Raw genomic sequence first — 12,434 nt, forward strand, 5'->3', positions numbered from 1 at the left:
GCAAGGCGATGCCCCTGGGCTTCCCCATCCAGGGGAGAGGAGCAGCAAACCCCTGAGCCCTCAGGAGGGATGAAGCTCTCAAACAGCAGCAGTCAGAACGTCAGGCAGGGATTATCCAGGGCTGCCTTCTCCTGTGGGGTGCTGGGCCACGGCTGGTGCGTGTGGCACGGCCTGGCAGGGGGGGAGGCAGCTGCCCCAGCCGTGCCAGCTCCCAGCACTGAGGGCTCAGGGCTGCCAGCGGGGCGGGCGGTTGGGAAATGTTTCCTTTCCTGCTCGTTACAACACTGCAGAGCCTGCACCCACCAGCAAGGGTGAGGCAGAGGGAAACTATGAAGGTCAGGGGAGGCTGTGGTTTGTGTGACGGAGCAGACCCCAGCTGATGCAGCTCCCTACCTGCTCCCAGCACCAGGCACTGCCTCCCCTGGGACGGCAGAGAAACCTGGAGGGCTTTGGGCTGGGAGAGCTCTGCAAGGCCGTCCAGTCCGGCCCTCAGCCCAGCACCACCACGGCCACCAAACCCTGGCCCCAAGTGCCATGGCCACAGGTTTCTTGAACCCCTCCAGGGCTGGGAACTCCACCACCTCCCTGGGCAGCTTGGGCCAGTCCCTGACCACTCTTGTAGGAAAGAAATTGTTCCTAATCTCCAACCTGAACCTCCCCTGGGGCAACTTGTCCTCTTGTCCTGTCTCTTGTTCCTTGGGGGAAGAAACCAACTCCCACCTGATCCCAACCTCCTCTCAGGGAGCTGCAGAGAGCCAGAAGGTCTCCCCTCAGCCTCCTCTTCCCCAGGCTGCACACCCCCAGCTCCCTCAGCTGCTCCTCCCCAGCCCTGTTCTCCAGATCCTTCCCCAGCTTCATTGCTCTTCTCTGGACCAGCTCCAGAATCTCGATGCCCTTCTAGCGAGGGGCAAATCCATCACCCCCAGCCCCACTCCTGTGTGGAGCAGCTCTCCAGAGGATGCATGGCCCCATGGATCCCATTCTCGGGTACAAGAGGCAGGGAAAGGGCCACATGCAGCTTCCTCTGTGCTTCCCCAGGCAGGAGGGGCTGCTGCAAGAGCTGGGCACCAACCCTCACCGACATGTGCAAGGTGTCTGGGGGCTTCCTTTGGCCCTCCCACTATGGCTCACACTCCCAGCTTTGCCCTGGTAGCCTACAAAGAGGAAGAGGCTGCTCTGAAGATGGCACCAAGATGCCCAGGAGCCACCATGACGCCCTTGCTTTGCAGCCCTACTGAGCTGGCTCTGCAGTCCTTGTCACCTCCTTCATGACTTGGCCGCTGCACCCCAGCCAGGGCTGTGCCATCTCCTACCTCCCACACGGCCTGTGGGCCCCTCACTCCCATCAGGGGAGCTGCTTTCATGTGGCCAGTGGTTTTCATCATCAACGAGCCACAGAGAGTGAGGGAGACGCTGGAGCAGAGGAAGGAGCCAAAGGGGAGCTGGGCTGGAGTGGGGAGGCACTGGGAAAGGAGCTTTGATGTCGTGGCAGCCAGCCTGGGAGACATAGGCTCAGGTACCCTGGAGGGTCCTGTGGCAAGGGGGGGAATGGAGGCATCTTGCTTCACCCCCACACTGTGCCCATGGAGGAGCTGCTAGGGTCAGGAGGGATTTGGCACCCAAAGTCCCTCCTCATGTGTGGTCTGGAGCATGAGATGGGGAATGTGAGTTGAGGCGGTGGGGCCAGGGCAGGACAAGCTGGTAGCCGGATGGGAGCTCGTGGTGGGAGGCTGGGTGGCAGACGGTAGGCGAACAGGGAGCAAGCTGGACGGCAAAACCAAAGCTCAGTCGGGACTCAGAGGAGCTCCTGTGCGATCCCTGCTGCCTTTCACCCCACGGAGGCACTGCTGGCTCCGATCCCAAACGCCCACCGCGCCCCAGCACCTGCACCAGGTCCCGGGCCCCCTCGGTATCCGCTAGGATACAAGCCTTAGGACCAGGTTTGTGGAGGGAAAGCCAGGATTTCAAACTCTGCCTGGGGAGGAGGCATCCAAACAAAGCTACCGGTGCCCGCCTCGCCCACCCACGGGCAGGCTGCTGCGCCGGGAAAGTGAATCGCGGAGCCGCTGCTCCCCGCCGGCACCGAGCCGCGGGGCGGAAACGCTGCCTGCTGCTCTCAGTCACAAGCTCGGCGCTGGAAAAGCTCCGGCTCAGGCATTTCCTGCTGTTCTCCTCCCATCCCCATCCGATGCCTCCCTCGCCGGAGCTGCCATGCTGCAATCCCAACCCTGTGGAAAATCGGCGGTGGCTTTCCCCGGCCTGGGTCCCACTCCGCTCTGAAGCCTCGGAGGTTTTCCGTGGAGCCGGGCTGGTGGTGGGGGGCAGCGGCTCCCCGGCGAGGAGCGGTGCCAAGGGGCAGCGCCGAGCCGTGGGGGCTGCTGGGCAGGGCAGGTCTGCCGGGCTGCGGTTGATGGTTCAGCCTCGGTGACTTCTCGAGGGGGGGTGGAAATGGAAAGAGAGAACAGTGTGAGTTAATTAATTGACGCATAATGAAGTCAAGATGAGTGTCCCCAAGGAGCTGGAGCTGGGATTGGGAAAGCAGCTGATGGTCACAGAAGCACAGAGTCGTCAAGTACCAGGTTGGAAGGGACCTCAGGGATCACAGAGCCATAGAACCCCAGGCTGGTCTGGGTTGGAAGGGACCTTTCAAGCTCATCCAGTTCAAGCCCCTGCAGCCAGCAGGGACAGCCCCAACCAGAGCAGGTTGCTCCCAGCCCCAAACAACCTGAGCTGCAGTGGTGCCAGGCATGGGGCAGCTCCCAGCTCTCTGGGCAGCCTGGGCCAGGCTCTCCCCACCCTCAGTGTCAAACATTTCTCTCTTCTCTCCAGTCTCAATCTCCCTGTTTGAGTTCAGATCATCTCCCCTTGCCCTGTCCCAATAGGCCCTGCTCAGAAGTCTGTCCCCAGCTTTCTGATGGCCAAATCAGGTCCAGCCTGCCTTGGGGAAAGCCCAGTTTAGACAAGCTGGCTCAGCACCCTGCCCATCTGTGCCATGTTGGGAACTCCACTCATTCCCTGGAGAAATTATTCTGGTGGCTGACTGTTCTCATCTAAACAGATCCAGGTCTGCCAGCCTTTGCTGGTGAAGAGTCTGACCCAGAGAAAGGAGCTGTGGGAGGAACAAAATAAACCCACTGACGGCTCTTCAGTGCTTTAATCGCTTCTGTCCCAGGGAAAAGGCTTGCTCTGGTAGCACACACAGACCCCCACGCTCCAAGAAGGACATTGAGAGGCTGGAGTGGGTCAAAAGAAGGGCAATGAAGCTGGGGAAGGGTCTGGAGAGCAGGGCTGGGGAGGAGCAGCTGAGGGAGTTGGGGGTGTTCAGCCTGGAGGAGGCTGGGGGGAGACTGTGGCTCTTTACAGCTCCCTGAGAGGAGGCTGGAGCCAGGGGGAGGTTGGTTGTTTCCCCCAAGGAACAAGAGACAGGACAAGAGGGAATGGCCTCAAGTTGCCCCAGGGGAGGTTTAGGTTGGACTTGAGGAACAATTTCTGCCCCCTGAGGGCTGTCAAGGGCTGGCCCAGGGCAGTGGTGGAGTCCCCATGCCTGGAGGGGTTTCAGAGCCGTGCAGATGTGGTGCTGAGGGCCAGGGTTCGGTGGTGCTGAGGGCCAGGGTTCGGTGGTGCTGGGGTAAGGCTCGGACTCTGCTCTCCAGGGTCCCTCCCACCCACAACCGTGCTGTGTCTCCCATGCCCCTGCCAGCGGCTCGAACGCCTTTCCAACTGCCGAGGACGAGCCGAGGGCAGCAGCAGGGAGCCCGCCGCGGCCCCCCGGGCCGGCTGGCGGCGCCGTGCTGCGCAGGGGACGAGAGCCCTCTAGTGAGCCCCGGGCCGGGCCCCGGGCGGCTCGGCGGCGCTGCCCGCGCCCTGCTGCGCCGCGGGCGGCCCGGGCCGCGCCTGCTCGCAGCGCAGCGCAGCGCAGAGGCCATGGCGGGGCTGGAGCTGCTCCACGCCTGGGCACGGCCGGGCCTGGCCCGCCCGCAGGACGCTTTGGTCTGCGCCCTTCACTGGGAGCTCATCCGGCACGGCTACCGCTGCCTCGGCGCCGGCGACCAGGTACGGCCCGGCCTGGGCTCCCCCGGGCTGCTGCGGGCAGCTGCGCCGCGGAGGCCGCGGCCGATCCCCGGCCTTGCCTAGCGCCGCTCGCCGCCGCCGCTCGGCTGAGCCGGGCGGGCGCTGCCCGGGGCTGGGCGGGGGGGGCCGGGCGGCGCTGGCGCTCTCACAGACTCACGGAGCTGTTAGGGCTGGAAGGGACCTCTGGAGATCATCGAGCCTTAGAATCATAGAACTGTCAGGGCTGGAAGGGAGCTCAAGGCTCAGCCAGTTCCAACCCCCCTGCCCTGGGCAGGGACACCTCGCACTACAGCAGGTTGCTCACAGCCACATCCAGCCTGGCCTGGGGACAGCTGGGTCGGTGCGGGGTCTGAGGAGCCTCAGTGCTGCCTGGGGCTTGCCGTGGAGGGGAGCTGTGTGCCTGGGGGCATCCCGGTGCCAGGGCGGTGCCGGTGTGGTGTCTTAGTGCTGGTGGAGTTGCTGTGATCCCAGCAGGGAGCAAACCCATGCAGAAGTGAGGGGTGTCCAGGGCAGTGCTGGGGGGGAAGTACAGCGCCACGGGGGGGTCCCGGGGCTTGGGGGGCTGCTGCAATAGCAGGGAGGAGGCCAGTCTGAGGCTGGTGCTAAACCAGGGGCTTAGGGGGTTGGGAGTCTGGTGTGGTGCTGAGGGGACCACACCAGTGCTGGGAGTGCAGGTCTGTCCTGTTGCAGCCAGGTCCTGATGAAAGGAAGTCAGAGCTGCTGCCTGCTGGCTGGTCAGCCAACAAGGAGGTGTATACCCTGCGCTACAAGTCCCTGGATGATGCCCATGAGCTGCTGCTGAAGGCCATCACCGTGGAAGACAGCATGATTCTCAATGCCATGGTGAGCAGCCAGGCTGGTCCCTGGGGGGTTTGGGGTCTGCACAGAGCAGCAAAGGCTGTTCCTTAAATGTTTGCTGTTCCTTGTTGTGCTTTGCAGCAGTCCCTCAGGATGGGGCAGACCCCAGGGGGATGTTAGGAGCTGCCTGTGCAGCAGGAAAAGTGACCCAGCCTGAAGCTGGTCAAGCATGAGGCAGTGATGTAGTTTACTTTGCACACTCTGGCCCGAGAGTTGCCCCATTCCCATCCCTTTCCCAGCAGATCTCCTGCCCAAAACAAGCACCTGGCTGAGTTGGTTTTGCTCAGTCTTTCACCTTTGCAGCCCAGACTGGGGAAGGGAGCAGGAAGAGCCTTGCTCTGCGTTGGAGTTTGCTTCTGGGGGCTTCAGGCACAGCAGAGGGATGTGGCAGGAGGCAGCTGAGCCCATTCCTCGTGTCCCAAGTGCCCCAGCTGTGGTTGTACCTGCTCCTTCCCTCATCCCCAGCTTTGCTGGGCTGCTCACTCCTTGCTTCACCTGTCTGTTGCCAGGACCTCAGTTCTCAGAAGGTGGCAGATGTGACCTTGACAGTGGCTGACTACATCAACCCAGAGCACCTGGATGATTTCCACAAGTAATCTCAGTACCCTGGTATTTTCTGCAGGAGAAGATGCCCCACCAGCACGGGCAGGGGGGCAGAGGCCAGGCTGGGAGGAGCCTCCTGAGCTTTCCTCCCAGTACAAACAGAGGGAACAGCCCAGCCAGCCCTGAGATGCAGCCCCAGCTCCCTCCCCACCTCCCTCTGCACTGCTGGCAGGCAAGAGAGGTTTAAGGGTTGTGGGATGGTGGGTTGGAGCCCAAGGAAGAGGCTACTCACCCATCCAGGGCCCAGCAGGTTCATTTCCAGAGCACTGCCTGCCTGTCTGTGCTGGGTGGGCAGTGCCCAGGGGTGCTACAGCTTCAGCCACGTCCCAGGCTCCCGGTGGCCTTGCTAAAGCCCAGTGCCACCCCCTGGGGTTCCCTCCAGTGCAGACTGCTTGGGATGTGGCCACAGCACAAGGGAGTCTCCTGGGCTGGGTGGCACCCTGTGGAGTGAGGGCTGTGTTGCCCCTGTGTGCTGTCACCCTTTCCTGTCCCCTCTGTGCTGCTGGCTGGGGGCACACTGTGTGCCAGGGATGCTTTGGCCTCCTCTCTGCCCTCCTGACGCCCTCAGCCTGTCCAGCACTGCCCCCCTGGTGCTGTGGCCTTCCCAGCCCATGCCTTGCCCCTCCTCACTGCAGGCTGTACAGGAACACGGAGGAGCTGAGGACAAGGATCTCTTCAGGCATCATTGCCCCCCTGGGGGCCCCCTCAGAGAAGGCCAGGAAGGAGGCAGAGGCTGAGGGGAAGGATCCTGACCTGCTCCGGGACGCAGCCCCACCGCGGCTCCCTGCGCGGCAGCCGGCAGGCCCCAGGGCACCAGCCTGGTGAGTGAGGAGCTGTGCCTGCTGCTGGTCCTCTCTCACCTGCCAAGGGACCTGACAGCTCTCCACCACCTCTGCTCCCCGTCTGGCACCAGCCACAGGACAAGAGGAAGCAGCCTCAGGCTGCCCCAGGGCAGGTTCAGGTTGGCCACGAGGAACAATTTCTGCCCCTTGAGGGTTTGTGAAGGCCTGGCCCAGGCTGCCCAGGGCAGAGGTGCAGTCCCCATCCCTGCAGGGGTTTCAAAGCTGTGGTGCTGAGGGCCATGGTTTGGTGGTGCCCTGGCAGTGCTGGGGTAAGGCTTGGGCTCCATGGCCTTCAAGGTCTTTTGCAACCCAAACCATGCTGAGATGCTATGAAACCTGCTGGCAAAGCTGGGCAGAGGGGACACATGGCACCCACTTCACCACCCCTCCCTGTCCCCTTTGTGCCCAGCTGTCCCTCAGAGGTGGCAGATCCTCAGCTCCTCACCCTGTGTGCTGGTGCTCAGGGTGTGAGCTGCTCCTGGGGAAGGCCTGGGCAGACAGGCAGGAGCTGGGCAGAGCTCTGAAACCATTTTACTGGCACATGGTGGAGGTGAGGGGAGGTGAGGGCTGGCTGTGGGCTCACCACAGTGTCCTCACAGGCCTAGAAGCAGGACTGCTGTTGTGTCTGACTGGGACATGCTGGAGCTGCCCTGCCTGCTCCTGCTCACTGCACATCTTCACTGAACAGCTCACTCTGTGCTTTGTTTCAGGCCTTCCCCCTTGAGCCCCTTTGCTGTTGGTGGGGAAGACCTGGACCCACTTGGGTGAGTGTGGCTGGGAGAGGCTGTGCTTTGTGTGTCCAGGGAGCACCTCATGGTCTTGTGCCCAGGGTGTGGGGGTGGCTGGGGACCTTCTCTGGGACAGCTGAATGGCTCAGGCACCCAGGGAAGCATCTCTGTGGTGAGGCCAGGCTGAGGGTTGGGGTTGTTCAGCCTGGAGAAGGCTCCAGGGAGGCCTTGTGGTGGCCTTGCAGTGCTCACAGCAGCTGAGCAGAGAGCTGGGGACAGACTTTTGAGCAGGACCTATTGGGACTGGCCAAGGGGAGATGGTTTGAGGGAGATTGAGACTGGAGAGAGAAATGTTTGACACTGAGGGTGGGGAGAGCCTGGCCCAGGCTGCCCAGAGAGCTGGGAGCTGCCCCATGCCTGGCACCACTGCAGCTCAGGCTGTGTGGGGCTGGGAGCAACCTGCTGTGGTTGGGGCTGTCCCTGGGGGCTGCAGGGGGGGTTGGACTGGATGACCTTGAGAGGTCTCTTCCCACCCAAACCAATCCATGATAAATGCAGACAGGGGTGGGATGGTTGCTCAGGGCAAATTGCAGCCAGGGCCCAACTGGCAGTTGCTGAACCTCCCCAGGGCTCCTCTGTGGTGCTGGGAGCCCCTCTCTTGCAGAGATGATGGGCTGCAATCTGTGCCTGGTTACTAATCAGCTTGTATTCATTTAAGGTGCAGTAATTCCTCTGGTAAATCAAAGCTGAATGTGTTGTTAAGCGACTCTAAGCCTTTCATTTAAACTGTTCCCAGCTGCTGTGCCTCCAGCCCAGGCAGGCTGCAGAAGGGGAGGCTTAAAGCCCAGTCCACAGATCCTCAAGTGGTGGTTGTGAGCCTCCTGGCTGGCTGAGGCACTCCAGGGAGCGCCTGGGCAGACAGAGGGCTGTCTGAGGGCTTGATCTTCACAGATAGAGCTCTGTGGCTCTCTTTGGGTTGGGCAAGGGGAACCTGTCATCTTCCAGCCCAGTTAAAAGCACACAGCCAGACACAAAAGCAGCTCTTGGAGTCACTGCAGAGCATCCTGTGGCCCAGGGGAGCCCTCTTTGGAACCACCCTCCTGCGGGGATCACATTTTTTCCCCTCTTGCAAGCCTTGGTTCTCCCTGGGTTTGGCCAGGAAAGGACCAGCTAAAAATGTCCTGCCCGGCTGGGAGGAGAGGGCTGGAGCCTGGCAGGAACCCAGGCAGCGTGAGCAGAGCACAGAACCTGCTTCCCCTGCTGCCTCCAGCCCTGCCCCAGCAGCGTCTCTCTGAGCAGAAGGAGGCTGTGACTGGGAGCAGATTGGTGTGCTGGCACCTGCCCGCGCCGGGGCTGCACACTCAGACTCCCAGGCATATGCTTGTGGGGCCTGGCTGGCCCCGGGGCGCTCGGGCAGCCAGCCTGCCCTAATGGAACTCATTAACGCCCTTGTTAATGACTCTCTGTGATGGCAGCGGTGTCCAGAGGCTCCAGCTGAGTTTGCACAAAGCCAGCCATGAGTAATGGCCCTCACAGCATGGGGCAGCTCCGAGGAGCTGCTGTGGGCAGCAGATGATTGCCAGGCAGAGGCGCGGGGAGGGTGGCAGCAGCACGGGGAGGGTGGCAGCGGCACGGGGAGGGTGGCAGCGGCATGGGGAGGGTGGCAGCGGCATGGGGAGGGTGGCAGCGGCATGGGGAGGGTGGCAGCGGCATGGGGAGGGTGGCAGCGGCTCGGGGAGGGTGGCAGCGGCGTGGGGAGGGTGGCAGCGGCTCGGGGAGGGTGGCAGCGGCATGGGGAGGGTGGCAGCGGCATGGGGAGGGTGGCAGCGGCATGGGGAGGGTGGCAGCGGCATGGGGAGGGTGGCAGCGGCATGGGGAGGGTGGCAGCGGCATGGGGAGGGTGGCAGCGGCTCGGGGAGGGTGGCAGCGGCGTGGGGAGGGTGGCAGCGGCTCGGGGAGGGTGGCAGTGGCATGGGGAGGGTGGCAGCGGCATGGGGAGGGTGGCAGCGGCTCGGGGAGGGTGGCAGCGGCATGGGGAGGGTGGCAGCGGCATGGGGAGGGTGGCAGCGGCTCGGGGAGGGTGGCAGCGGCTCAGGGAGGGTGGCAGCAGCGTGGGGAGGGTGGCAGCAGCGCGGGGAGGGTGGCAGCGGCTTGGGGAGGGTGGCAGCGGCTCGGGGAGGGTGGCAGCGGCATGGGGAGGGTGGCAGCGGCTCGGGGAGGGTGGCAGCGGCGTGGGGAGGGTGGCAGCGGCTCGGGGAGGGTGGCAGCGGCTCGGGGAGGGTGGCAGCAGCGCGGGGAGGGTGGCAGCGGCTTGGGGAGGGTGGCAGCGGCTCGGGGAGGGTGGCAGCAGCTTGGGGAGGGTGGCAGCGGTTTGGGGAGGGTGGCAGCGGCTTGGGGAGGGTGGCAGCGGCTCAGGGAGGGTGGCAGAGTCTTGGGGAGGGTGGCAGCGGCATGGGGAGGGTGGCAGCAGGTTTGGTCCAGCAGCTCTTGCCACACAGCACAGGGCAGGGAGAGCAGCGAGCAGGGACAGGACCATGAGCCCGCAGGGAGGGCCAGCAGGTCCAGCAGGGAGTGGGCAGAGCCAGCTGGGTTTGCCAGCCCTTCCTGCTGCCCTGACCAGTTCCTGGCAGCAGCCAGGGGGAAGAGGGAAGCTGCCTCTGCTGCTCTGGGTGTCGGTGCTGGTGTTGGCTCTGAGGGGAAGAGGCAGGACAGGGAGGTTCCTTCTCTGTGCCCACCTGGCGCTGGGCTCTGCGGTGTGCTGGCACCGTGGTGCCCTGGGGGTGGGTTTGGCACACAGGGCTGTGTGTGCTTCTCTCTCACCTCCTTCTCTCCCTCTCCCCCTGCCCAGAGGCAGAGGTGGGGGAATGATTGTGGATCCTCTCCGGTCTGGCTTCCCAGGGCCTGGCACTGAGCCCTCCTCAGGCATCCCAGGCCGGCTGCCGCCAGGAGCTGTGCCACCAGGTGCCAGGTTTGACCCCTTCGGCCCCTTGGGAGCTGGCAGATCCAGGTAGGTCCTTGGCTGTGCATCCCAGCAGGCTGCCCCTGCATCTCCTGGCTCGTCCCTGCTGCTGCAGGACTGAGCTCTCCCCTCTTGGTTTCTCTGCAGGCCAGATCCTGACCACCTCCCCCCGCCGGGCTATGACGACATGTTCATGTGAGGAGCCCCCCCGGGGCTCATGGCTGTGCCCACAGCAGCTCCAGCCAAGCAGAAGCTCTTCTCCCTCTTCACTCCCAGCTCAGTGGACTTGGATCTTCTCAGCAGCATTTCTTTTCTCCCTGCTGGGGCCACCTCCCAGTGTCAGACCAAGCTATAAAAGCTTCCCTGTGTGGAGGAGGAGGAGGCAGGGGGGTCCCTTTCTTTCCATGCTTCCCTGCAGGTGCCCAGCAGTTGGTACCCAGCTGAAGTGCTCCTGCCCTTGTGTGGTGTGGCAGCGTGGGGTGCAGCCTGGCCTGGGTGCTGTGGGCTGTCTTGCTCTGCTCTGGGCTGGCACTGCTTTGGCTGCTGGGTGGGTTGGTTGTGGTGGTAAAGGCAGAGAAATGCTGCCCTGGGGCAGCTGGAGCATCCCCTGCTTCTCCCCAGGGCTCCTGCATGGCCCCCCCATGTTCACAGGAGCTGGTTTGGAGCCAAGATGTGGCTCTGGGGCTTGTGGTCCCCCATCCCCGGGGGGGTTGGTTGGTGAAGCTGTGCATGGAGCTGGCCTCTTGCTGCTGCTGTGCTGGGGAGCTGCAGCAGCCACCAGAGGCCACAGGCAGAGCAGGATCCCCCTGCAGGGATGGCTTCTCTTGCTCTGTGTCCCAGCCAGGCTTGATCAGTGTGAGGGGCTGTGATGGACAGGCCCTTGGCATCAGCTGAGATCAGCTTTCCTCCTGGCTGTGCCCACTGGCACCACCAGCAAAGCTTTGAGAAGAGAGAGGCTTTGAATTCCTGCCCCAGCTTGCCCCCCTCTGCCCCCTGCAGCTGTGTTCTCCATTCCTGGGGGGCACACAAAGCCCTGGGAGCAGGCAGGGGGGCTGGGGGGCGAGGGTGCTGGGTACCTGCCCGACCTGCCAGGCCCAGCTTTGGCTCTCCTGGCACAGCAGAGCTGAGCCTGGCACCGAGCTGGCTCCCTTCTGGGGGGGTTGCTTTGCTCTTGGAACACATTTTCCTACCAGCAGTCCTTTGCAGGAGGCTAAGGGTGGTTCTGCCTGGCTGAACCCTGCCAGACCCCTCGGGGTGGGGGTGGATGGGATCAGTTGGGCTCCTTCTGGAGCCCCCTTCCCAGGACAGAGCTAATTCTGGGGCTGCAGCTCCTCTGTCCTGCCAGAGCTTCCTGGGTTTTGCTGGGGTCTGGGGTGGTTTTTCTTCTCTTCTCATGGTTTGATTTATGTTTTTGGAAGGGATTTTCAGGAGCCTGAAATAAAACCCCTGAGAGCAGCCTTGTGCTGGTGCTTGCTGGGGATGCTCCCTCTGGAGAGCAGAGCCTTCAGGGGGGAGGGGGGCTTGCTTTGTGCCTTCCTCTGAGCGGCAGCACTCGTCCAAGAGGCTGGGACTGGCTGAAGGGAATGGAGGGGAGCACAGCCCCTCTGGCCCTGGCTCTGCCCTGGGCTGGCTCTGCCTCCCGGGGGTCTGGGAGCGCAGCCAGGCTGCACAGCTCAGGGGGAGGAAGGCTCTGCCCCCTCCCCAGCAATCTCTTTTCCCCAAAGGCTTTTTCCCCCCCCTTTTGAAACCCTTTTCCCTACACACTCAGCTCATAAAGCTGAGCTGGGGTGGGTGCAGCCCAGGGCAGGAGGCAGCAGGGGGGACCAGGCAGGGACATTCTGGGGGGGGGAGCTTCTCCTGCAGCTCCCCAGGGGCTGTGTGCAGGAGCTGGGTTTGAGCCCCCTGGGACTCTTGGCTCCCCCATCCCTGGGGGTGTTGGTGGGTGATCCCACCTGCAGAGCCGTGGGTGGGCAGTGGAGCGATGCCCATGACCGGAGCAGCCGGTGGCTGAGCATGCAGCAGGGGTGGGATGGGGAGGGAGAGCCGGGGCTCGGTGAGCCCCCAGCTGCTGCTTGGCCTCATCCCGGCCCCCTTGGGCAGCCTGGGCCCATCCGCAGCAGAAAGAGGGCCCTGAGCTCCCCGCGGGTGCCTGGGGAGGGGAAGCACTTTGGGGCCTTGGAGATGCAGGGCTTGGAGAGCCCCCTGCGTGCCCCCTGCGGCACCGGAGCCCGTCCGCAGCAGAAGGGAGTCCCAGGTCTCGCCGGTGCGGAGTTGAGAGACACTCGTGGGGGGCTCGGGGAGAGGAAACAGCTTCTGGAGCCGGGGGCGGGGGGGAGCTCTGCAGGAGGTGGCTGTTTTCTGCGCCTGAATTAA

The 12,434-nt window shown here is 63.6% G+C and overlaps 1 protein-coding gene across 1 annotated transcript; it reads left to right on the forward strand.

Moving 5' to 3' along the window:
- Window positions 1-3,889: 3,889 nt before the first annotated feature.
- Window positions 3,890-11,511, forward strand: PSMF1 (proteasome inhibitor subunit 1). Its single transcript, XM_054173701.1, has 7 exons — window positions 3,890-4,053; window positions 4,762-4,914; window positions 5,439-5,521; window positions 6,168-6,353; window positions 7,085-7,138; window positions 9,951-10,109; window positions 10,209-11,511. The coding sequence occupies exons 1-7, from the start codon at window positions 3,925-3,927 to the stop codon at window positions 10,258-10,260; spliced, it is 816 nt and encodes a 271-aa protein (XP_054029676.1). The 5' UTR covers window positions 3,890-3,924; the 3' UTR covers window positions 10,261-11,511.
- The last annotated feature ends 923 nt before the right edge of the window (window positions 11,512-12,434 follow it).

This window comes from Dryobates pubescens, chromosome 26 (assembly GCF_014839835.1).
Source record: "Dryobates pubescens isolate bDryPub1 chromosome 26, bDryPub1.pri, whole genome shotgun sequence".
In the NCBI taxonomy this organism is placed as follows: Eukaryota; Metazoa; Chordata; class Aves; order Piciformes; family Picidae; genus Dryobates; species Dryobates pubescens.

Bases quoted from the DNA above. Each gene is read 5' to 3' on its own strand.
- PSMF1 (XM_054173701.1), top strand. From the start codon at position 3,925: ATGGCGGGGCTGGAGCTGCTCCACGCCTGGGCACGGCCGGGCCTGGCC. The intron at 4,915-5,438 runs GTGAGCAGCCAG...GTCTGTTGCCAG, and splicing joins GCATGATTCTCAATGCCATG to GACCTCAGTTCTCAGAAGGT. The intron at 5,522-6,167 runs GTAATCTCAGTA...TCCTCACTGCAG, and splicing joins CACCTGGATGATTTCCACAA to GCTGTACAGGAACACGGAGG.